The sequence below is a fragment of the Lepidochelys olivacea genome (genome assembly GCF_965140295.1).
Source record: "Lepidochelys olivacea isolate rLepOli2 genome assembly, chromosome: 1".
Classification (NCBI taxonomy): Eukaryota; Metazoa; Chordata; order Testudines; family Cheloniidae; genus Lepidochelys; species Lepidochelys olivacea.
Window position 1 is genome coordinate 183,121,127 of NC_140411.1, and position 26,025 is coordinate 183,147,151.

At 42.7% G+C, this 26,025-nt stretch overlaps 1 protein-coding gene across 1 annotated transcript in view; it reads right to left on the reverse strand.

The window, feature by feature from the left end:
- Positions 1-3,897: 3,897 nt before the first annotated feature.
- Positions 3,898-26,025, reverse strand: part of GBE1 (1,4-alpha-glucan branching enzyme 1) — a 319,711-nt gene continuing 297,583 nt past the window's right edge. The window contains exon 16 of the mRNA XM_084624305.1: positions 3,898-6,270. Within this exon, the coding sequence (XP_084480431.1) occupies positions 6,214-6,270 (57 nt within the window). The 3' untranslated portion in view covers positions 3,898-6,213. The remainder of the gene's footprint in view (positions 6,271-26,025) is intronic.

Sequence of the window (26,025 nt, forward strand, 5' to 3'; positions counted from 1 at the left end):
AAACTCTGCAAAAAAAGTAATGGACAAAATTTCAAATGCTACATGGGACATGCTTTCGTTGCAGTTAATTTAATTTTCCGCATCTTTACTGTAATACAGAGCAGTCACTTGAAGGAAATTCCACTTTATTTTATTTTTTGAATGCTGGGTGAACTTCTATGAAGACGAATTAAGTGTGAAAGTTACTTATGTTTACAAGTAGAGAAGTTAGTCACATTTGTCTACAGCTATAATCACATGCTGGCAAGGCCAAGAGTAACACAATGGACTTGGCTCAGAGCTAACACACAAAAAAGGCTGAGCTCACTGGCTTTCGTCTTCACTGATACAAAGGCACTTAAAAAAAACAACCCCAAGATAATTAACAGGCTATAGTTATTTCACTGTATTCCTAAAAGGAGGCAAGGCACTTACAGTATTTCTTGCCAGGTATCTAGATGACGTCAACACTGTGCCACCTCCCTTTGGTGGACATTGCTTAGTTTACCTGGCAGTAAAACTCCACTATGTTTTTCTAGTGGGATGAGTCACACATTCATTATCCCAGGGTAAAAAATACTCTTTTTGGGGGTCAGTGAATACTCAGCCATGGAAGAGTTTTTCTTTCTACTGGAGATCCAAGTGGACCTTTAGGAATAAGACATATAAAGAGATTTCTGCATGGGGGAAAAAAGGACACTCTTGCAGCAGTATAGCATTTGCTGTTCGTTTTTCTTAACACTCTACATAATCACCTTCTTCTGCCTGCACTGCGCGAATATGATTTAACATTTCTAAACATCAAACTGAGCAAGGGTATAGTCTTAGTCGTCAGCCAGCTTACGAAGTTCTGCCATCACCTCATGAAAAGCTGTTTGGCATATGCATTTAAATTGATTTGTTGAGGATGCCCATAATAAAATGTAAACAAGTTGTCTGAAGATGATGCCCACCATCTTATTCCTAGTGATGTCAAATGACTCCTGCTAGAGCCAAATGACACTGGTGATCAGTATTTCCTTTGAATTTTGGGCATCTCCCTATGTTATCTTGCCAGACAGACATAGTCACCTTAGCTTGAGAAGGCAGTTGTCTAGGAGAGGTCTATTAACTATTGGAACTTGCTCAGTCTCCAGAGTAGCTTTGTAGATGGGTCTCGGCTTTGTTGACACTTTCCCAGCATAGTACTTGAACACTACAGGTTATTTATCTGGGCCCTTAATTTATCTGCCAATATGAGAGGAGACTAACTTCTATTTACAGACTACATATTGCAGTTGCAGGTGACAGAGAAAAGATTTCAGTTTCATTTTACATCGCACAGTTCAGTTTCATTTTTACCTTCATGCAAGCAGCCATATTGCCTCAGCTTGCTTGATGCTAATATTGAGACTCAGACAAGGAACCTCAGTAAGATATTTTTACAAAGTCATTTTTCCAAGCATGCTTTAAGTTAAAAATAAATATATAGTGGCACAGGTAGTGAGGTCTACAGTTAAGGTTGCTCAGTACTTTCCATTACAAGCCCTGTTTCTAGCTGCTTATCACATTGATAACATGAGGCAGGCATCTAGCATGGAAAACTTCAGCCTGAACAGTAAAAGACTAAGATTTTTGAAGAATTTCAGCCAGAATTGTTCAGCCATTTTTGAGAATGAAATTAAGGAAAGATTCCTTTTGCCCATGTTAGCAAATTTCTGAAATTGTTTTGTTGTCAAGCTCTAGCACTCCTGGTTTTGGAGCAAGGTCTTGAATTTGATATGGGAGGTTGCCTTAGTGTGAAGGATGTGTCTTTTGCCACCCCTGAAAAAAATCACCCAAATGTAACCAAGTTATAAGCCTTTGAAAATTCCGTTTGCACATGCTCAAGACAGACTTATTAGTTCAGGAGCTAAATACCATCTGCACCGATCATGTTCCATCCCTCCAGAGCTTATATGTGCTGATCAGACTGCAAGTTCACCATTCTCAAAAAGCAACTGAGCACGCTCCAGCCCGGGGAGGTGGGCCACTGTCGTGAAGGGTACAGGAACTGAGAGCAGGAAGCCTGTCTCTGCTGTGCTCTCAATGGTCCCCCTACAGGTACACAGGCAGCACAGTGGAGGGTGGAACAGCCCATTTTGAATGCAGGGGTGAGGAACAGATGAGATGAAAGGGGAAGAGATGCAGGACAGGGGGAGAAGGAATAGGAGCAAAATGTGGACAGAAGACAAAGGAGGGATGAAAATAAGAACAAGGGTGGAGGACGGGGACAGGAACAGAGAAAGGGGAAGATACGAACTGATAAGGGTAGGGCTAGGACCAGAAGAGTCTAACCACTAGAAAATACTCCCCCACAGAATCTAGGATTCAACCCTATAATTGTGAGTCAGCATTCCTTTGCTGTCTAGTGAGTTCCTCTGGAACTCACTGGCAAGTGTGTCTTCATCTCCTTTAGTTGATGGTCCACACAGAAGATAACAGACTTCTATGGCTACTGGTTTGTCTGTTATTTCAAAGGGTAGTGGACTATGCCATGGATCTAAACTTTCAAGACCTGCTGATGACAAATTGGGGATGGCGGGGGGGGGGGGGGATCAATATGGTTCCACGATTAATTTTTTATCATTTAAGTTTTAAAAACTTTAACAAATACATAAAAAAATAAATTAAATGAACACTAAGGATGCAAAGTCAAGCACTTGAAATTTGGTAAGTGCCAGAATTAAGGTTACATGCCTGTGCAACCTTAATTTGACCCCTCTGTGCCTATGCTTTATAATACAGTCCAACTATATGATCATATACTTTTTTCCCCCTCATGACTGCTGCCCCATTCAGTGTACAGGATGGACAGTACTCACTGAACAGATGTGTATTCAATTTTTTTTTATTCTCAACATTTAATGTATGACCCCCAAACCCATTGAATACATAATTATTAATTTCCTTATGGACTTTATTATGGGGGTCCCACTACATTATCTTAATGCTTTATAAAAATTAATGGATATATCTTCATTGCACCCGTGTGAGATAAGATATTATTCTGATTTTTCACTGGGAAACTGAAGCATTCAGATTAAAGACAAAATTGTCAAATGTATCACCTAATATTGCATGCCCAACCTGAGAAGCCTAGGGCCTGACTTTCATGAATACTTAGCATTAGATAGCACTTTATATATTCAGAGCACAGCTAATATGGTCCTCAGCTGCAAGTGCTCATCACTTTTGCAAAATCATACCCCAGCTATCACAAACTGGATACCAAGAAAATGAGGAATGCAGTGGCCACTTGGTTTAAATGACTTGCCCAGCATCACATAGGAACCCTGTGGCCCAGGCAGGGCCAGAATCTAGTTCTCTAAGGGGACATTCTGTTGGTTCAATATAACACATTACCTCACACACCTTATGTCTAACGACAAGAGACCATCCTTTCACCTCCTGCAATCCCCCTCTTCATTCACTATACGTCTTCCAACGTCTTAAACCAACGAGGAGGGGGATTGCAGGCAGCCTGCTTCATAACACAACCCTGATTCATCCCCAGAGCAGATCCATCCTGTGTAACCAATGAGACAGGGATCCTATGGAAAACAAGAGTATGTGATCGTGTCATTCAAGACGGTATTGTAATGCATACATACACGAAGGTCAAATGAAGCTTGCACAGGCAACCTTAATTCTGGCATTTCCTAACTTAAGTGCCTGACTTTTCAACCTTAATATTCTTTTAATTGTTTTTAAATATAATCTTTTGTAAGTATTCAGTACATAAAACGAACAACATATTCTTGAGCAGCAAACCACTGGATTGCTTCTGACTGCCTGAGGCAAATTCCTGATTTCAAACCCTACCAGTAATATCTAGTGTTAGCCTCCAGTATTATACTATTACACATTTTTTTATGAGTGAAGAAAATCACATATGCATTTATGTTTTACCTTTCTCGCAGTTTATTTGCATGTAATTTTACAGTTTCTACTTCACATCACACATTTATTGCTTCTCTTGCACAAAAGTTTTGACAAGGGCAATTGCCTTGCATTACATTTTGGAACGCTGGAACATGTGCCAGTAAAAATCTACAGAATATATTAGTAGATCAATTTAACATAAATATAGCAGATAATTACATTGCTTTTTATTTCACTACAAAGTTTACAACTTTGGAAACAATAATTGGTTCCAGTTATTAAAACACTTCAGTGTACTTTTTTAAGCATAAGTGTATGGGAATGCATTTATAGCTCATTAATGCACAATGAATTAAGGGGGGAAATGGAGCTGTGACATTACATAGCACAGTTGCATATGGTATTGGTCTTTCACATATCTGTTGAACAGAATACAGTAAGAGTTGCGATGTTCATGAACCCCTTTTAATGTGAGATCTATCAAAAGACTTTGGTTTCCCATCATGTTATATTATGCTGTCCCACTCATTCTTTTGTTTTCGAAATATTTCCAAGTTAAAGTTCTAATAAGTATATTAAAAAACATGCAAGGTTTTTGTCAGTGTGGGCATAAATGTTTGGCCATTTAGAAGACTTACACAGAAGATGACTGATGTATAGAACTATGAATTAATACAGTGGCATAGCATATTAATAGCATATTGCTATTTCCAGAAGACTGTGGCTGGCGCTGGACACCCCGCCGCCGAAATGCTGCTGCAGAGAAGTGGCAGCGGGAAGAAGCGTCGCTGCCAAAATGCCATCGAGAAATGGCAACACTTCTCAGCAGCATTTTGGTGGTGGGGTGTCCTGCGGAGGCACAAAAATGCCCCGGCGGGTGCCATGGCACCTGCGGGCACCGCGTTGAGGACCCCTGAATTAATAAAACTTGTTGTGGACATTTTCTCTGTTGAATATTTCTAAATTATAAAATCATATATATCATTTTATATCAGATATAAAATAAAACTGTAAATCAAAATGGATTGTAAAGCAAAACAGTACCTTATTTTGGAGCATATACAAATATGTAGGTCAACATGTTTTTAAATTAGTGTAGCAAAATAAAGCATTTGTCTTTAAATCTGTACGACCTTTTCAGAGTTAAAATGAATACTCTGCTGATACAATTTGAATATACAGAATCTTATTCTTTACTATGCTAGATTTCTTGTAAAGAATTCACTTAGACAACAATTTCAGCCAGCACTCCAAACCATTTACTAGCTTGAACATATCGAAAAGCTTGGTTTGAATAACATAGATCTATATTTCTAATACTGTTTCTTCCCTGGTAAGCAAAATATTTTTTAATTTATAAAAATGCAAGATCAACATTACAAGTGCTCCAAGTTAAATGGCAGCTTTAGGAAGCAGTGAAACCACTGGCTACAGAGTCCTTAGATTTATGAGAGAGTACGTAGAAGAATAAATGTTCTTTTTAAAATTGTTTCACTTATTGTACCATTTCAGTAAACGTAATAGTACTTAGCTCTCACAGAGCACTTCTCACCTCAAAATGCTTTGCAAAAGGTAGGCAATTATCATGAGCCCCATTTTTCAGATATGGAACCTGAGGAACACAGAGTGAAATGACTTGCCCAAGACTGCACAACAGATAAGTGACAGAGAGCCATGACTAGAACCCAAGGGACATGTGTCCCAGTTTATCCACTAGCTTTTAAGATTTTACTGTGAAATTTTCATTAAATAAAAATGGCAGAGGACAGTATTCCTGATTGGAAAAACTGCACACCCTAGATATATCTTGGAATTTGCTGCAGAATGGGATCCCTCAAACACAGAAGGCTGCCTTTTGTCAGATTATTTATGTTTTACTTCAACATGCTGTTTCTCTTTATCCTAACAGGAGACAATGATCTGTAATGAGTATTTGAATTCAATATCAAAATGATAAAAAAGCATTCAAAGAAATTGCTGAAATCAGAGCAAGAACACTTTCAGTACAACATTGTTCCTGATAAGACACTGGAAATGATAGTTTAATTGAGAATGCCAGCTGCTCTGAAATGTTTTAAAATGTAATGCTGTAACATCAGAAATGCAAAGATGCATTTTTCTTTTTATTTTTTCATATATTGTCGCCTTGAATTAGATTTTAGCAACTTGAGAGCACTGTAATTATATGTAAATATTAATCCTACATTTCAATGACCTAATATTACTATGTTTAGTTTCAAAAAGCATTCATAGTGTGAACTGTGTGATGTTGAGTGCTTTACAATATTTCTTCTCCACATTTTGCTTCTCCAGTGATGGTTATGAAGATCTTCAGTTCGGGATATCCATATTCTGGAGCACAATAGCCACTCTGCTTGGAATGTACACCTAATAAAAGAATGACAACAGAAAAGAACATGAATTATACTTGACATGATTTTTCATTGGGGCTGTATAAATCATTACATAAATGAGCATTTGAGTGTGAAACATTTTAGGGCATTAAAACTTACCAAACATTTTTTGAAATGTGCAATTAATATGAATCACATTAAGTGTAAGCCCACTCTCCCATGTCCGAGTCATACAAGACCATCTTAATCATACCCTCATTGTAGGATTTTCCCCCTTACTTAAGATCAGCCCTAGGGTGATATTTTATGCAATTACCACTAGAGGGCTCCATTTGATTTTCAATTGCCGATTTAAGAAGCTTGAGGACATCTAGGTTGATAGACCACACAGTGATAAATTACATACTCTTACCACAGCATATGAACAGTATTGTGTTGTGAATTAAAGCTGCCCCAAGGTCTATGATGTCATTTCACCCAGGTAAATACAAGAAATATAAACACAGCAATGCTTTTTTACCATTCTGACATCCATGGAACGTAAGTATCTGATAGAACAAAATGTTGAACATAGAAATTGATTCCAATTGATCATTGCTAAATTCTGATTTTCTAGTCAAATGATGTTTTTATTTAACCTTTGGACATGATTATGATAACTTGATTTATTTGAAAAGATTTCTCAAAGATGAAAAAGAATTTGTGAAAATTATTATATCCTTCTAACCACAGATTAGATTCATAACGGGAAAAACACAGCAAAATATTTGGTAAACAGTACATGTCAAGTTATGTGGGACTCTAACCATTGAAAAATACAACTGATCATATATGCAGAACTCATTAAAATGCAATTATAAAATAACACACGATTGAGTGTTATGGGTTTCAGTTTGACAATGTCCTTGTTTAGACCATCTTTCCTTCCCTTGGCATTCTTAAAATTCTGCTATTTTCAGCCATGTTATCTCCAAGTTAGAGCCTGACTGACAGTATTGAAAGGCTTTCAGAGTTCGCAACTGGAATGAAAGGCGTAAAAGCAAACAGCTTTAGAAAAAAAGAGAAAAAAAGAACAGCTGATCTTCATCGAACCAGACCATAGCATGTCCAATGCATCTCAGCTGTCACTAGTAAACACAGTGATATCCCCTAAGGTTTCACTGATAAATAACTCCTACAAATCTGTTCAGGAGAAGAGGAAATACCAAATAAAGTTGGTTTGAGTCAACTAGTTCACAGAATAAGGTTTGGAAGTTATGGATTTATAGAGAATTCATTATGTGGATTTAAATCATAGAGAGTTTTTCCAGTTTCTTTTCCAGTAAAAATGATTCCACAGATGTGAAAAGTTACTACAGTTACAACTACAAAAATGAAGTTTGACAAAGGGAATAATGATGATTGTTCCGGCTGGTGTCCAAGTTAAGAACAAGTCATTAAAAATATTATGCCACATTTTCAGCTGAAGTAAACTGGCATAGCTCTATTGACGTCAATGGAATTATGTCAATTAACTCCAGTTGAGGAGCTGGCCCAATGTGACACCATTGCATTTTCTTACAAACCAGAATTTTAAACATGTTTTCAAAGGCAGTTTTAGTGGTTGGGAAATGTGTCATATTTAGAGAGTTTGGAACCAAGTCTTCAGTTTATCCCCAGGAGAGCTGCAGCTCAATGAGCCCTACTGTACCTGAACTCCGCACTGCCTATATGCCTGACTCCTGACTTACAGGAATTATATCTAGTTACCGTCTCCATGCTTTTTCACAATTCGGCTTTATCATAAATATAAAGGGAAGGGAAACAACATTCCTGTATACAGTACTATAAAATCCCTCCTGGCCACAGGCACAAAATCCTTTTACCTGTAAAGAGTTAAGAAGCTCAGGTAACCTGGCTGGCACCTGACCAAATGGACCAAAAAGGGGACAAGATACTTTCAAATCTGGGGGGGGCCTGGTCTGTCTGTTCTGTGTGCTTGCCAGACACAGATCAAGGAAGCAAGCAATCCAATTCCATTAGAATTAGTAAGTACTAGCAAGGGAATGCGTTAGCTTGTTTTTGTTTTGCCTTGTGATTTTCTCTGTGCTGAGAGGAAGGTGTATTCCTGTTTTTCTTTTTGTAACTTTAAAGTTCGGCCCAGAGGGAAATCCTCTGTGGTTTTCAATCTGATTGCCCTGTAAGATTATCTTTCATTCTAATTTTACAGAGGTACTTCTTTTACCTTTTTTCTTTATAATAAAGTTCTATTTCTTTTAGAATCTGATTGGATATTTTTTGTGTCCTAAAAAAACCCAAGGTTGGTCTGTGCTCATCTTGTTTATTCTCAAGCCTCCCCAGGAAAGGAGGTGTGGGAGCTTGGGGGGATGTTAGGGGAGAGTAGGAACTCCAAGTGGTCCTTTCCCTGAGTTTCTCTAAATCACTTGGTGGTGGCAGCGTTACCTAATCCAAGGTACAAGGGAGAATTTGTGCCTTGGGAGTTTTTAACCTAAGCTGGTAGAAAAAAGCCTAGGGGGTCTCTCATGTGGGTCCCCACATCTGTAACCTAGAGTTCAGAGTGGGGAGGGAACCCTGACAACCCTCTTTGCTGACTCAAAGCAGTGACAAAGATGCGGGCACCTAGTCACTGAAAACTACCATCACACCAATGGATTTCACACAGGGTTTGTAGCACCCATCAGGTGTTTAATAAAATGTTAAACAGCGGTAAAACAGTTGACAGCAACTATGACAAATATGAATATAGAACAAGATTCATTATACTGCTACCATAGAAGTTATTCAGAAGACTTTCCCCCTGCCCCCAAACTGGTATACATAGGTATTAGAGAGCTCTCATAAGAATAAGGGAAATTATACTATTGCAGAGACTATTGTGTGGCAACTGCTGGCACACGCTGACTTCCTTAATGTCAGGGTGGTTAAGCACTGGAATGAATTGCCCAAGGAGGTTGTGGAATCTCCGTCTGTCATAAATATAAAGGGAAGGGTAAACCCCTTTAAAATCCCTCCTGGCCAGAGGAAAAATCCTCTCACCTGTAAAGGGTTAAGAAGCTAAAGGTAACCTCACTGGCACCTGACCAAAATGACCAATGAGGAGACAAGATACTTTCAAAAGCTGGGAGGAGGGAGAGAAACAAAGGGTCTGGGTCTGTCGGTATGCTGCTTTTGCCCGGGGATAGAACAGGAATGGAGTCTTAGAACTTTTAGTAAGTAATCTAGCTAGGTATGTGTTAGATTATGATTTCTTTAAATGGCTGAGAAAAGAACTGTGCTGAATAGAATGACTATTTCTGTCTGTGTGTCTTTTTTGTAACTTAAGGTTTTGCCTAGAGGGATTCTCTATATTTTGAATCTAATTACCCTGTAAGGTATCTACCATCCTGATTTTACAGAGGTGATTCTTTTACTTCTATTTACTTCTATTTCCATTAAAAGTCTTCTTGTAAGAAAACTGAATGCTTTTTCATTGTTCTCAGATCCAAGGGTTTGGGTCTGTGGTTACCTATGCAAATTGGTGAGGATTTTTACCAAACCTTTCCCAGGAAGTGGGGTGCAAGGGTTGGGAGGATTTTGGGGGGAAAGATGTGTCCAAACTACGTTTCCCAGTAAACCCAGTTAGAGTTTGGTGGTGGCAGTGGATATTCCAAGGACAAAGGATAAAATTAATTTGTACCTTGGGGAAGTTTTAACCTAAGCTGGTAAAAGTAAGCTTAGGAGATTTTCATGCAGGTCCCCACATCTGTACCCTAGAGTTCAGAGTGGGGGAGGAACCTTGACATGGTGGCAGAGTGGTGGGATTAACCTGAAATCATTTTGAGATCAATTTGAGATTTTTTGAACTAGAAAAACAGATTTTAAAAAGGACATTTTTTTTCCTTTGGAGCTGCTGGAAAGCAGCTTGTTTTTTCTGTTTTGGGGCCAGAGGAGAGACAAAAGGGGATTATCTTTGTGAATTGCAGGTTTTCTTTGCCTGGAGGCAGGGTACTTAACCTCCTGCAGGGAAATTCACAATCTTGGTAAACCAGAAGTTTTTTTTTCCCCTAAAAGTAAATAGGGGGGGTGTTCCACCCATTTGCCTGGAGACAAAAGTGGCAAGTTTTTTTTTTTTTTTTTTAGGATTTTGATTTTTTTACAAGAAGCACCGGTTTGAAAAGGAATTTTCTTTCCTTTAGGCTGCTGGTAAGCAGATTTCCAAGTAGTTGGAGGTTTTTTGCTTTGATTGGGGCCAGTGCAGAGACAAAGGGAATTGTCTTTTTCTGTAGGCTGACAATCACTATCAGAGAATAGGCATTCTATTTCAGCACAGCAAAATTTTACAGCCAAGTTTTGTTTATTTATTTCTAAACCTCGGGTGTAAAGTTAGTTAAAAACAGAGAGGTTAGGATGACAAAATCCACGGCTCGACAAAAGCTGGAATTAGCCAGATTTCAGGCTGAGGAAAAACAAAAGGAACATGAAAGAAAGATAGAACTCATGCGGCTGGAGAAGGAGGAGAAGGAAAAAGAGAGGAAGCATGTGGAGGAGGAGAAGGAAAAAGAGAGGAAGCATGCACTGGAGATGGAGAAGGTAAAGGCTCAGCAGAATATACCAACAAACCCTAGCAATCCTTCTCCAGGTACCACTTCCCATCCCAGAAAGTTCCTCACCTACAAGGCAGGCGATGATACTTAGGCCTTCTTAGAAAACTTCGAAAGGGCCTGCCTTGGGTACAACATCTCTAATGACCAATACATGGTAGAGCTGAGGCCGCAGCTCAGTGGACCCTTAGCTGAGGTGGCAGCTGAAATGCCTAAAGAACACATGAACAAGTATGAACTGTTTAAATCCAAGGCGAGAGTCAGAATGGGGATAACACCCGTGCAGTCTCGTCGGAGGTTCAGAGCCCAAAGGTGGAAACCAGACGTGTCATTTACCCGACATGCCTACCACATTGTGAAACATTGGGATGCCTGGATATCCGGAGCAAGTGTTGAATCTCCAGTAAATTTGCCCTTCCTAATGCAAATGGAACAATTCTTAGAGGGTGTTCCTGAGGAAATAGAAAGATACATCCTAGATGGGAAGCCCAAAACTGTAATCGACGCAGGAGAGATTGGAGCCAGATGGGTGGAGGTGGCAGAGAAGAAGAAAACTGGTCGCAGTTGGAGCGGAGACCAGAAGGGACAACCCCAGACCTCACCCTATTACCGGTGGCCGCCCAAGGCCCCACCTACCTCCCAAAGAACCTTCCAGACACCTTATCGTCCCACCACACCGTTCTCCAGCAACCCACCTCGCCCCAGTGACCCGTCAGCTGGACGATGTTTTAAATGTAATGAGCTGGGGCATGTAAAGGCCAACTGCCCCAAGAACCCCAACAGATTACAGTTCATTGCTCCGGGATCACACCAGAGGTCCGCAGGCCCAGATACCTCCCAGATACCCTTGGAGCAGAGGGAAACTGTGAGTGTGGGCGGGAAGAAGGTCACCGCGTGGAGGGACACCGGAGCACAAGTGTCAGTTATCCATGCTTCCTTAGTGGACCCCAATTTAATCAACCCAGAGATCCAAGTGACGATTCAACCCTTCAAGTCCAACTCTTTCAATTTGCCTACAGCCAAGTTGCCTGTCCAGTACTAGGGCTGGTCAGGAACGTGGACTTTTGCAGTCTATGATGATTATCCCAACCCCATGCTGTTGGGGGAAGACTTGGCCAATCATGTGAAGTGGTACAAGAGGGTGGGAATGGTCACCCGTAGCCAGGCTAAACAAGCTGTGAGGCCTAGCTCTGTTCCGGAAACTTCTATCAGGACCCGGTCAGAGGTGATGGACCCGGACCCCAGGCCAATGTCTGCAACAGCAGTAGTGGATCCAGTCCCAGAGACCCAGACGGAACCAATCCCAGAACCAGAACCAGCGGAACAACCAGCACCAGACCATTTGCCAGCACTGAATCCAGTACTTGCAACCTCCACACCAGAGGGCCCCACCGAACCTGAACCGGCAGCAGCCGATAACCCTACACAAGAGGCTCAGCCGGAGACTGAATCCCAACATAGTGCACCAGCGGAAAGCGGTTCACACGTCAACGGAAACAGCCCCATCCCCTATATCGCTTCCAGAGGGACCGAGCATAGGTCCACAATCCAATGAGGAACTGATGTCTCCAGCCTCAAGGGAACAGTTCCAGTTGGACGGCGGCACGGAGCAACCCACCGCCTCTCAGCTCTTCTAATCGATCCAGGTTTGTTGTAGAAAGACGACTTTTATACAAGGAAACTCTTTCTGGTGGACACCAGGAAGACTGGCATCTTCAGAGACAGTTGGTAGTTTCAACTAAGTACTAGGCCAAGCTCTTGAGCTTAGCCCATGGTCACCCTAGTGGCCATGCTGGGGTGAACAGGACCAAAGACCGTTTGGGGGGGTCATTCCACTGGGAGGGAATGGGCAAGGATGTTTCCACCTATGTCCGGTCTTGTGAAGTATGCCAAAGAGTGGGAAAACCCCAAGACCAGGTCAAAGCCCCTCTCCAGCCACTCCCCATCATTGAAGTTCCATTTCAGCGAGTAGCTGTGGATATTCTGGGTCCTTTTCCGAAAAAGACACCCAGAGGAAAGCTGTACATACTGACTTTCATGGATTTTGCCACCCGATGGCCGGAAGCAGTAGCTCTAAGCAACACCAGGGCTAAAAGTGTGTGCCTGGCACTAGCAGACATTTTTGCCAGGATAGGTTGGCCCTCCAACATCCTCACAGATGCAGGGACTAATTTGCTGGCAAGATCTATGGAAAACCTTTGGGAAGCTCATGGTGTAAATCAGTTGGTTGCCACTCCTTACCACCATCAAACAAATGGCATGGTGGAGAAGTTTAATGGAACTTTGGGGGCCATGATACATAAATTCGTAAATGAGCACTCCAATGATTGGGACCTAGTGTTGCAGCAGTTGCTCTTTGCCTACAGAGCTGTACCACACCCCAGTTTAGGGTTTTCCCCATTTGAACTTGTATATGGCTGTGAGGTTAAGGGGCCATTACAGTTGGTGAAGCAGCAATGGGAGGGATTTACACCTTCTCCAGGAACTAACATTCTGGACTTTGTAACCAACCTACAAAACACCCTCCGAACCTCTTTAGCCCTTGCTAAAGAAAACTTACAGGATGCTCAAAAAGAGCAAAAAGCCTGGTATGATAAACATGCCAGAGAGCGTTCCTTCAAAGTAGGGGACCAGGTCATAGTCTTAAAGGTGCTCCAGGCCCATAAAATGGAAGCATCGTGGGAAGGGCCATTCAGGGTCCAGGAACGCCTGGGAGCTGTTAATTATCTCATAGCATTCCCCACCTCCAACCGAAAGCCTAAGGTGTACCATATTAATTCTCTAAAGCCCTTTTATTCCAGAGAATTAAAGGTTTGTCAGTTTACAGCCCAGGGAGGAGACGACACTGAGTGGCCTGAAGGTGTCTACTACGAAGGGAAAAGTGCTGGTGGTGTGGAAGAGGTGAACCTCTCCATGACCCTTGGGCATATGCAGCGACAGCAGATCCAGAGCTGTGCGCTGGGTACCCGCCAACGTTCTCAGCCACCCCAGGACTGACTGAACGGGCATACCACTACATTGACACAGGTAATGCTCACCCAATTAAAGTCCAACCTTACCGGGTGTCTCCTGAAGCTAAAACTGCTATAGAACAGGAAATACAGGATATGTTACAGATGGGTGTAATCCGCCCCTCTGGAAGTGCATGGGCATCTCCAGCGGTTCTAGTTCCCAAACCAGATGGGGAAATACGTTTTTGCGTGGACTACCGTAAGCTAAATGCTGTAACTCGCCCAGACAACTATCCAATACCACGCACAGATGAACTATTAGAGAAACTGGGATGGGCCCAGTTCATCTCTACCTTGGACTTAACCAAGGGGTACTGGCAGGTACCGCTAGATGAATCTGCCAAGGAAAAGTCAGCCTTCACACATCTCGGGCTGTATGAATTTAATGTACTCCCTTTCGGGCTGCGAAATGCACCCGCCACCTTCCAAAGACTTGTAGATGGTCTCCTAGTGAGATTAGGAGAATATGCAGTCGCCTACCTTGATGATGCATCATTGGAGATTTTTTAGAGCAGGTTAGACAAACACCTGTCAGGGATGGTCTAGATCGGGATAGGCAAAATTTTTGGCTAGAGGGCCACATCTGGGTATGGAAATTGTATGGCGGGCTATGAATGCTCATGAAATTGGGGCTGGGCCTAGGATGAGTGAGGGGATGAGGGCTCTGGCTGGGAGTGAGGACTCTGTGCTAGGGCCAGAAATGAGGATTTCAGGGTGTGGGAGGGGGATCCAGGCAGGGGCAGGAAGTTGGGGAGTGGGGCGGGGGGGTGAGGGCTCTGGCTAGGGGTGTGGGCTCTGGGATGGTGCTGGGGACAAGGGGCTTGGGGTGCAGGAGGGTACTCTGGGCTGGGATTGAGGGGTTCAGAGGGTGGATCAGGATCAGGGCTGGGGCAGGGATTTGGGGACTGGGAGGAGGTCAAGGGTGCAGGCTCTAGGTGGTGCTTATGTCAAGCAGTTCCCAGAAGCAACAGCATGTCCCCACTTTGGCTGCTATGTGGAGGTGTAGCCGGGCAGCTCTCCACACTGCTCCATCCGCAGACACCGCCCCTGAAGCTCCCATTGGCCGTGGTTCCTGGCCAATGGGAGCTGTGGGGGTGGCGCTTGGGGTGGGGGCAGTGTGCAGAGCCCCCTGGCTGTCCCTACATGTAGGAGCTGGAGGGGGTCATGCTGCTCCTTCCGGGAGCCACATGGAGCCATGGCATGCATGGAGCGGGGAAAACCCCCAACCCCAGTGGGAACTCAAGTGCTGGATAAAAACGTCTGATGGATGGGGCCTGCAGGCCGTAGTTTGCCCACCCCTGGTCTAGATAATACTTAGTCCTACTAGGAGTACAGAGGACTGGACTAGATGACCTCTCGAGGTCCCTTCCAGACCTATAATTCTATGCCCTTTTGCAGCAGGCTACAGCATGACAAGTGTGCCTGCTTCAGTTTCCCCTCAGCCATAAAAGGAACAAAGTCTTTCTCAATGTCCAATTCAAAAACCTGCCTCTAAGCATAATTTATTCCTGTACATGTTCAATAGGCCACAGAACCCTTGTGATAAAACCATCCTCCCAAAATCTCAATGTACAACAGGTTCACAGCTGTTTGCAATGCCCACTTCCAGGACATTTCCAACTCACCCTCCCGAGAGTCCATCTCCAGTCTGTTCCAAGACTCACTCTCTCCTTGGTTCCAGGGTTCCACTGTCCAGGCCATTCACCCAATTGTTCTCAGATTAGCTTTGCTTCTTTTCCACAGTTTTTCTCTGATAGCTCTAAGTCAAGACTTGTGTGACAGTACTCCCTGTAGTGTTCCATCAGCCCAACCTCCCTGCCTGTGAGTCCTAACCGTGCTACTGCGATCCACCCTTCAGCATAAACCCTCTTGGTTTGGGGCTGGTTCTTCCTAGGGCCCTCTGTAAAAGCTCTGTGTTAACCTGGCAGGTGTTCCCAAGCGTGGCCAGTCCTCCTTATTACCTATTTGCTCTTCTCAATGGCTCTCTTTTCCAGCTTGCTGCTGCTGCTCCTATTTCTCCCAGAGTCTCTCCTTTCCTCCTCAGGCAGCTCTCACCTGCCCCTTTCCTGGCTGATCCATCTGTCTCAGTCTCTCCCCCATTTATATAGCCCAGGTGTCTTCTTATGGGAGGCAGCTAATCAATCACAGGTGCATTGGAGCCTGCTACCTCTTGAAAGAGCCAGTCACACTGTGACACAGAGGAAAACACTTTTCACTGTGGTTGCAAGCTCTCAATCTCCTCAGACTGAAGACAGATTTCCATATTGACTGCAACAGTAGAAAACAGACTATGGAACAGGGCTGTCAGCCTTGACTAGACCTGGTGAGACAATGAGGGTTACCAGCCAAAGCCATTGATTTTAAAACCCTCTACTAGCAATCCCACTTCTCAGGGATGAAGCATGGAAAATCCCAAAGTAAGAAGAAAGCAGAAAAGGTGTCTGACTGATTTTGAAGGAGACATGCTCTCCGTGCCATGACACCATACCACCAACAAAGCACAAGACACACTGGAGGAGTGGGGCATGAAGGGCTTGCCTTCCTCACAGGACACTGACCAAACCCCCACCAAGAACTCTCAAAAGGTGTGAGGAATCTAAGGTTTGTGCAGGGGTATTGTGTATAGGCTTTTTATTTTCACTTGATCTAAATTTCTCCTATGCTAAGAGTAAAAAGTGCATCTGTGTGTTTAAGAAGTCTCTTTGCACAGTACTGTCCTCCTTAACTGTTGCTTTGAACCAACAGTTCAACTATAATCCAGAGTACCCACAAAGACAGAGCTCTGGGGAGAGCATGCATAAGCTACTGGAAGGCTTGCAGGGGTTCAGCACCAGTCTCAAGGCCAAGGACAGTTGAACTGCAGGCTCCCATATCGGGAATCTGCACTCCAATGATGTCCCTGCAACAATGTCTGGATGCTGATCAGAATCACTTGGCTTGAAAGCACACGGGATCCAAAGGATGGGTCCAATACAGCTGCTTTCACTGTCCCACAAGGGGTGGGGGAAGTGGGTAGCCAGGGCTGTAATACCACAAAATATCACCATTGATTGATGCCACTAATTATGTACATTTGATTTTTTTAATGCCTTCCAAGACATGTTGTCCACTCCTAATTTAAAACCCTCTTAAAAGTCCACTTAATACACAAAATGCATTAATGTACTTAAAAACAATGAAGCAATCAAAATGGATGCATGACTTATGCAAAATACAATTCTATGTTTAACCCTTGTTCTAGCTCCCCTTCCTTTTCTTTTATTACTAACACTTGGTGTCCCATGCAATTTAGACTGGAAGCTCTTTTGCAGAGGATCAGGTCTTTATTTCTCTCTGTATTGTCACATGCCACTTTCTGGAGTTCAAAAACATACTTCGAATGCACACACACATATTATTTCCTAAAATGTGGTGTTTACGGTTTTTAATTCCCAATTTTCATCTTCCTAAGGGCATTATATTTTACCTGTGAATTGCCAACCTAAACTGTGTGCAAGAGACAGCAGAAGGTTATATGTAAACAATGATAGTTTGACAAATGCATGCATCTCTTACACTCTGTACGACTTACATCCCTTTATTCAAAATACATGAATTTGTATGTTGTAATTTCTTGTAATTTCTTGTGAAGAACAGGAATGTTATTCAAAGGTTTAACAGAGCACATAGACTAAACAGTCAAGATCATTTTAGAAGCATCTATCAGTTGCCATGCCTTAAGTGGTATAAAACACAAAGAAGGATGTTCTGGACAAAGGATCAGACATACTTTAGCGAAAGAGCATTATCAGGTGTTAGCTTGAATAATTTACATTTGCTGATGCCAAAAATGTTTTAAACAGTGTTAAATGTGTCCTCATTAGGGCTGAACAAGCCCTGCAGCATCCAGTTTGTGTTTCCAAGAACTAAGCCTTGCAGGATCCATTTGAGTGGACTTGTAACACCCAAACCTCTAAGAAAACAAGTTTCCTAGCAACTGTGCACTAAGGCTTATCTTGTGCTTTCTCCTCACTTTGTCTGTTTAGGAATCCACTGCTGTGGGAAAGAGAACATCTTCCCTCTCCTACTGCAACAAGGGGCAGAGAAGAGTACTGTGAAGACCTTAGGGACTAGAAAGCACTCAGCCTACTTTGTGACTGCCCTATTCTTATAACTTTGTAATATTCAAGTTGCTACTGGGTCTCTGGAAGATTCTCCAGAGGTGGCCACCAGGATGCATCCAAGAGCTGAACGGGGACAGGGTAAACACACAAACCCTTTCCTCCCAAAAGGCAACAAAGAAGAGATTTGCACAAGTGGTGGGGTTGCTTCTTGGCCTTAAGAACTGTATCAGCCTGTGCCTGCTCAAAGTTTGTGGATGTAGGCTGATGCTCGTGCATTTGGCCAAAACTTATCCAAATTTCAGGTGAGTTCAACATTAACATGAGCACAGACCTTGATCATGCCCCTCGAAGTCTTGCTTCATTTCTTAAGCTATCAGATGGGTATAATTTTTGTTGGTCCTCCTCCCACTCTTTCATTTGCTGCAGGGGTCCCAGAAGGGTCTTATTTGCCAACTCTTCTCCATTTACACACAGTCTCTGGATTATTTCACCCACTAACATGGTTTCAACTACAATCTTATCTCCAATCCTGATCTGTCCCTTCCCTCCAATACCAAATCTGAGCCTGACTTTGAATCTCCTTCTTTATGTTTCATCGTCCATTGAAGTTAACGAGAGATGAAACTGAACTCTTGGTTTTCCCTCCCAACTCACTCTGCACACCACCCATTGAACACCCACATCATCCTCCCTGTCATTCAAACCCATAACGTGAAGTTCATATCTTTGAGTTCCCCCTCTCGTTTGCATTACAAAATCAAGCTGTGTCCAAATGTTGCTGCTTCTTTCTCCATGATATTTCTAAGATCCACCCTTTTCTTCCTATCCAGAAAGTATTAGGACACATCCATGCTCTCATTATCCCCTATGTGGATTATGGTAATCTCCAGCCTCCCAAACACCTGTATCGTATCTCTCCTCTTCATAGAAAATTGGCTGCTAAAATCATCATCTTTGCCTGTTCTAATCACTTTACCCAATTCTGAATCCCTCCCACTGTATCCTCTTCTGCTGCACTAGATCAATTTCCATCTTCCTGGTCCTCACCTTCAAGGTCCTTCATAACACTGCCCTTCCCATTCTGTTAGCTCTTGTCTCATCATATTGGCCCTCCAGCTCCGCTGTATGTTTCTCAGCTTCTCACATTACCTTCTCTGAACTAGTCCATAAGCTGACTATCCTCTTATCCTTCAAAATTCACCTCTGCAAGAAAGCCTATAAGTAATAAATTATATGCTGCAAAGGGTTTAGACCTCTGTCCTAAGGCCTAGGCTACACTTGCAAATTAGAGCACATTAAATCAGCCCTGGGCACCCTAACTCCTGAAGTGTCCACACTGGCAAGGCACTTAGAGCTCCCGGACCCCTTGGCTGGAGCGCTCTTGGTAATCCACCTCCACAAGAAGCATAGAGCTTTCTGCGCCCTGACTGGAGCGCTGCTGTGTCCGTGTGGATAAATTATTGCATTACTGCACTGCGACTGTCCTCCAGAAACATCCCATAATCCCCTGAAGTCAAGCGTTCACTCTGGTCATTGTTTTGAACTTGGCTGCAGGCATGCTGATATCCCCGTTCAAAGCTCCGTTTCTGACAGCTGAGACACAAAGCAAACCATTAGAGGCAGGGAGGGTGTGTGTGTGTGTGTGTGTGTGCGCGTGTAAGTGTGTGAGAGAGAGAGAGAGAGGTGGAGGCTGATGTTGGGTTTCCCCTTCCCCCTCCTGCTGTCTGAATTTACAAGATAGCATGCTGACACACACTGCCCCTCATGCTTTGCAAAACCCTTTCCAAAGCATGCTGAAGCCACTTGCACACTGGGATAGCTACCAAAATGCACTGCTTTCTGTGGTATTGCAAGAGCTGTTAATGTGGACATGCTCCACAGTCACAAGGAGCACATTTAGGGTGACCAGATGTCCCGATCTTTGCGTCTTTGCTGTTTGGTCACCCTAAGCACATTGTGAACACACAGCAGCACTTTCCCTGCTGCTGTCTCCAAGGGCTGGTTTAACTCCCGGTGCACTACATATGCAAGTGTAGCCATGCTCTCAGTCACATTTCAGAACAGAAAATGACTATGGGAGAGCAGAGTTGTATTAAGACGAAGGTTTCTAACCATCAGAGGAGTGAAGTTTTGGAATAGCCTTCCAAGGGAAGCAGTGGGGGCAAAAGACCTATCTGGCTTTAAAATTAAACTTGATAAGTTTATGGAGGAGATGGTATGATGGAATAACATGATTTTGGTAATTAATTGATCTTTAAATATTCATGGTAAATAGGCCCAATGGCCTGTGATGGGATGGTAGATGGTGTGGGATCTGAGTTACTACAAAGAATTCTTTCCTGGGTATCTGGCTAGTGAATCTTGCCCATATGCTCAGGGTTTAGCCCCCATATTTGGGGTCGGGAAGGAATTTTCCTCCAGGGCAGATTGGAAGAGGCCTTGGAGGTTTTTCGCCTTCCTCTGTAGCATGGGGCATGGGTCACTTTCTGGAGGATTCTCTGCTCCTTGAAGTCTTTAAACCATGATTTGAGGACTTCAATAGCTCAGACATAGGTGAGAGGTTTATTGCAGGAATGGATGGGTGATAGTATGTGGCCTGCGTTGTGCAGGAGGTCGGACTAGATGATCCTAATAGTCCCTTCTGACCTTAGCATCTATGAATCTATGAAAATACCTAATTGAAAGGACAATAATGAAATTGGCAGGGACAAAGACATGCAGACTGGCCTGTGAAATATAGTCTTTGATAGGTGGCTATTAATCACTGATGACAGTTTTTGTATCCTCAATGGGTAATCTGTGAGAGAAAGCAGAAAGTAGTGTTAGGGCTTGCCAACATGGGGCCACTCAGGAAAATTAATCCAAATTAATGTTTAAAGTGGATTACTTAAACCACATTAAACCCTTCTGTGGATTCTCTTATTTAGAATTGAAGTGGCCTTAATTCAGTTTATCTTAATTCAGTGAAATTAGTTCAATTCAGTGAAAAGGACCTTAACCAAATTAAGGCCCCTTTAATTCTGAATAAGAGCATCCACACGAGGGTTTAAATGAGGTTTAATTCATCTATATGAAAAGTACATTTGGATTAATTTGCCCGAGTGTCCCCATGTAGGCAAGCCTTAAGTCACAGATGAGCATACAAGATGTATGGGGATGGTAGGCTCTTTAATATAACAAATATTTGTAATTTTTCAGAATGGTCTCAACTCAGTTACGTAAAATAACTTCAGCTATTGCAGAGACTATCACAAGATTTCTCTTGTTTTCTCTTGTGCTATTTTTCTATAATTTTGTTTACAGAAGGGGAAACAAGGAATGAGGTGGAACTAAAGAGAATATGATACACTAATGCAGTCTACTGGAAAAGTACCAGGTGTTTTAGAAGCCATCCCACTGTATGTTTTCTTTCCTCAGAAATCAAATAATCTAAGAACATGTATGAATAGAAACTAAAAAGCTTTAATCATCAGGTACACAATAGGCGGTAAAAATATCAAAAGAGCTGGCTGGTATTAAAGATCTAACCTTTATTTTATCCCCTTCTCTTTTAGAAACAGTTAATTTTCTAAATACAAAGCTTATTCTACATAATCTTTAGGGTCTAAAAAAATCCCAGTCAGCTAAAGACTACATCAGGCCCTTAAAAATCAATGCACAAATCCTTGTCATGAAAGTTATGCAAATGACTATTTTCAAAGATAAGGGTCACAAAGTGCTTTATAGCATTTCACTCTATGATAATGCTTTAGTCTATTAACTGTCTCAAGGAATGCAGAAAATTGAATTCTAGTACTGAATATTATATGTTAGAGCCAAAGTGAAAAGTGACAATAAGGATTTTTCTTAATATGATTCACAGTCGGTTCTATTTAATTTAGGACACTCTCAAAGTAACCCCAAATTATAATTATGTATTTATATATTATTTGGGGTTACTTTGAGAGTGTCCTAAATTAAATAGAACTGATTGTGAATCGTTGTATTATTTTATTATATATTATATATCGGAAACAGACTATATAAATAAGTGCATAAGGAAAATTGAATAATTCCCCATCTTAAAAAAGGTGACTTTTTCAAGCTACTTCAACACAACTAAAGCAAAAGTAAAAGCTAAGTTTAAGTTTTACTGATAGAATGGATTTTATAAAAAGTATAATTATATATCTACTTTGCTAATGGCTTAGCTGCAGGCCAATTATAACAGAGAGGATTATAGTACAGTACGTTAGCATGAGCAAAAATATCAGTAAAATATACATTGCAAGATCTACATATATTTCTATGGTTATAATAGACAGGAACAATTTTTTTTTGTATGTGGACATTGTTGATGCTCTGAAGCTGGGAATAGCAGAATTACTATAAAAACGATGGCTTTGTATTTTCAGTAAAAGGACTCACAGGAACAATTGTCAGTGGTGTTACTGTACAAAATACCCTTAAACAGCTACACGATTCACTGTTCCTTTATTACTTTCATCCATAAACCTCCATTAAAAAACGCAATGTGCCCTGAATGCAATGAATTTAAATAGAGTAAACCCTCAGATATTTGGTAGGTATGATTTGGTATATTTTTGAATATATATTATACTTTTCTTCATTTGAAACTCCAAGTCACACACACATGCGCTGCCACCAAATAATTGCCGTCTCTCCTCAGTAGGTAAGTAACACTAGCTAAAATGTAAAAATATTTCCCTTTGAAAAAGTAAAAAACCCCCCACATTTCAATATTTTTTTTAAAAATCTTATTGGACTGAAACTATTTGCAAAATTTGCCGAAGTAATAAATAGCTTTGTTTGACAGAAAAATGTATTTTTAGGCAAATGAGCTGGAAAAAAAAATTGGTGAACAGTTTTATACCTGACAAAAGTAGAAACCATATGTAAGATGTTGTCAGTTATAATGAGCAAGCACTGTAATTAGCTCCCTGCTCCTCATCAAATTTTAAAAGGAAAGGGTGAACCATCATAATTTACCTAGACATTCAAAAGGCTTTGACAAAGTCCATCACAAAGGGTTATTAGGGAAAGTTGTCATGGTATGAGAAGTTTCAGAGTAACAGCCGTGTTAGTCTGTATTCGCAAAAAGAAAAGGAGTACTTGTGGCACCTTAGAGACTAACCAATTTATTAGAGCATAAGCTTTCGTGAGCTACAGCTCACTTCATCAGATGCATATCGTGGAAACTGCAGCAGACTTTATATATACACAGAGAATATGAACCAATACCTCCTCCCACCCCACTGTCCTGCTGCTAATAGCTTACCTAAAGTGATCATCAGGTGGGCCATTTCCAGCACAAATCCAGGTTTTCTCACCCTCCACCCCCACACACAAATTCACTCTCCTGCTGGTGATAGCCCATCCAAAGTGACAACTCTTTACACAATGTGCATGACAATCAAGTTGGGCAACAAAGCCCGTTGCCAATTGTGCCCACATATCTATTCAGGGGACACCATCACAGGGCCTAATAACATCAGCCACACTATCAGAGGCTCGTTCACCTGCACATCCACCAATGTGATATATGCCATCATGTGCCAGCAATGCCCCTCTGCCATATACATTGGTCAAACTGGACAGTCTCTACGTAAAAGAATAAATGGACACAAATCAGATGTCAAGAATTATAACATTCATAAACCAGTCGGAGAACACTTCAATCTCTCTGGTCACGCAATCACAGACATGAAGGTCGCTATCTTAAAACAAAAAAACTTCAAATCCAGACTCCAGCGAGAAACTGCTGAATTGGAATTCATTTGCAAATTGGATACTATTAATTTAGGCTTAAATAGAGACTTGGAGTGGCTAAGTCATTATGCAAGGTAGCCTGTTTCCTCTTGTTTTTTCCTACCCCCCCCCCAGATGTTCTGGTTTAACTTGGATTTAAACTTGAAGAGTGGTCAGTTTGGATGAGCTATTACCAGCAGGAGAGTGAGTTTGTGTGTGTATGGGGGTGGGGGGGGATGTGAGAAAACCTGGATTTGTGCAGGAAATAGCCCAACTTGATTGTCATGCACATTGTGTAAAGAGTTGTCACTTTGGATGGGCTATCACCAGCAGGAGAGTGAATTTGTGTGTGGGGGTGGAGGGTGAGAAAACCTGGATTTGTGCTGGAGATGGCCCACCCGATGATCACTTTAGATAAGCTATTAGCAGCAGGACAGTGGGGTGGGAGGAGGTACTGGTTCATATTCTCTGTGTATATATAAAGTCTGCTGCAGTTTCCACGATATGCATCTGATGAAGTGAGCTGTAGCTCACGAAAGCTTATGCTCTAATAAATTGGTTAGTCTCTAAGGGTATGTCTACACTACGAAATTAGGTCGAATTTATAGAAGTCGGTTTTTTTGAAATCGGTTTTATATATTCGAGTGTGTGTGTCCCCACAGAAAATGCTCTAAGTGCATTAAGTGCATTAACTCGGCGGAGCGCTTCCACAGTACCGAGGCAAGCGTCGACTTCTGGAGCGTTGCACTGTGGGTAGCTATCCCACAGTTCCCGCAGTCTCCGCTGCCCATTGGAATTCTGGGTTGATATCCCAATGCATGATGCGGCAAAAAACATTGTCGCAGGTGGTTCTGGGTACATGTCGTCAGGACCCCGTTCCCACCCTCCCTCCCGCCGTGAAAGCAAGGGCAGACAATCATTTCGCGCCTTTTTTGTCTGCTGCCAGCCAAAGATGTAAAGGATCGATGGAGTGGGTCAGAACAAGACATAGACCAGATTTGTTTTGGACTCATTTTCCTCCTCCCCTGTCTAGATCACACTGCAGTCAGTCACAGAGAAGGCGCAGCGAGGTTAATCTAGCCATGTATCAATCAGAGGCCAGGCTAACCTCCTTGTTCCAATAAGAACGATAACTTTGGTGCACCATTTCTTATTGGAACCCTCCGTGCAGTCCTGCCTGAAATACTCCTTGATGTACAGGCACACCCTTTGTTGATTTTAGCTCCCTGAAGCCAACCCTGTAAGCCGTGTCGTCAGTCGCCCCTCCCTCCGTCAGAGCAACGGCAGACAATCGTTCCGCGCCTTCTTTCTGTGCGGACGCCATACCAAGGCAAGCATGGAGGCCGCTGAGCTCATTTTGGCAATTAGGAGCACATCAACCACCACACGCATTATCCAGCAGTATATGCAGCACCAGAACATGGCAACGCGATACCGGGCGAGGAGGCGACGTCAGCGCGGTCCCGTGAGTGATCAGGACATGGACACAGATTTCTCTGAAAGCATGGGCCCTGCCAATGCATGCATCATGGTGCTAATGGGGCAGGTTCATGCTGTGGAACGCCGATTCTGGGCTCGGGAAACAAGCACAGACTGGTGGGACCGCATAGTGTTGCAGGTCTGGGACGATTCCCAGTGGCTGCGAAACTTTCGCATGCGTAAGGGCACTTTCATGGAACTTTGTGACTTGCTTTCCCCTGCCTTGAAGCGCATGAATACCAGGATGAGAGCAGCCCTCACAGTTGAGAAGCGAGTGGCGATAGCCCTGTGGAAGCTTGCAACGCCAGACAGCTACCGGTCAGTTGGGAATCAATTTGGAGTGGGCAAATCTACTGTGGGGGCTGCTGTGATGCAAGTAGCTCATGCAATCAAAGATCTGCTGATATCAAGGGTAGTGACCCTGGGAAATGTGCAGGTCATAGTGGATGGCTTTGCTGCAATGGGATTCCCTAACTGTGGTGGGGCTATAGACGGAACCCATATCCCTATCTTGGCACCAGAGCACCAAGCCGGCGAGTACATAAACCACAAGGGGTACTTTTTGATAGTGCTGCAAGCTCTGGTGGATCACAAGGGACGTTTCACCAACATCAACGTGGGATGGCCGGGAAAGGTGCATGACGCTCGCATCTTCAGGAACTCTGGTCTGTTTCAAAAGCTGCAGGAAGGGACTTTATTCCCAGACCAGAAAATAACTGTTGGGGATGTTGAAATGCCTATATGTATCCTTGGGGACCCAGCCTACCCCTTAATGCCATGGCTCATGAAGCCGTACACAGGCAGCCTGGACAGTGGTCAGGAGCTGTTCAACTACAGGCTGAGCAAGTGCAGAATGGTGGTAGAATGT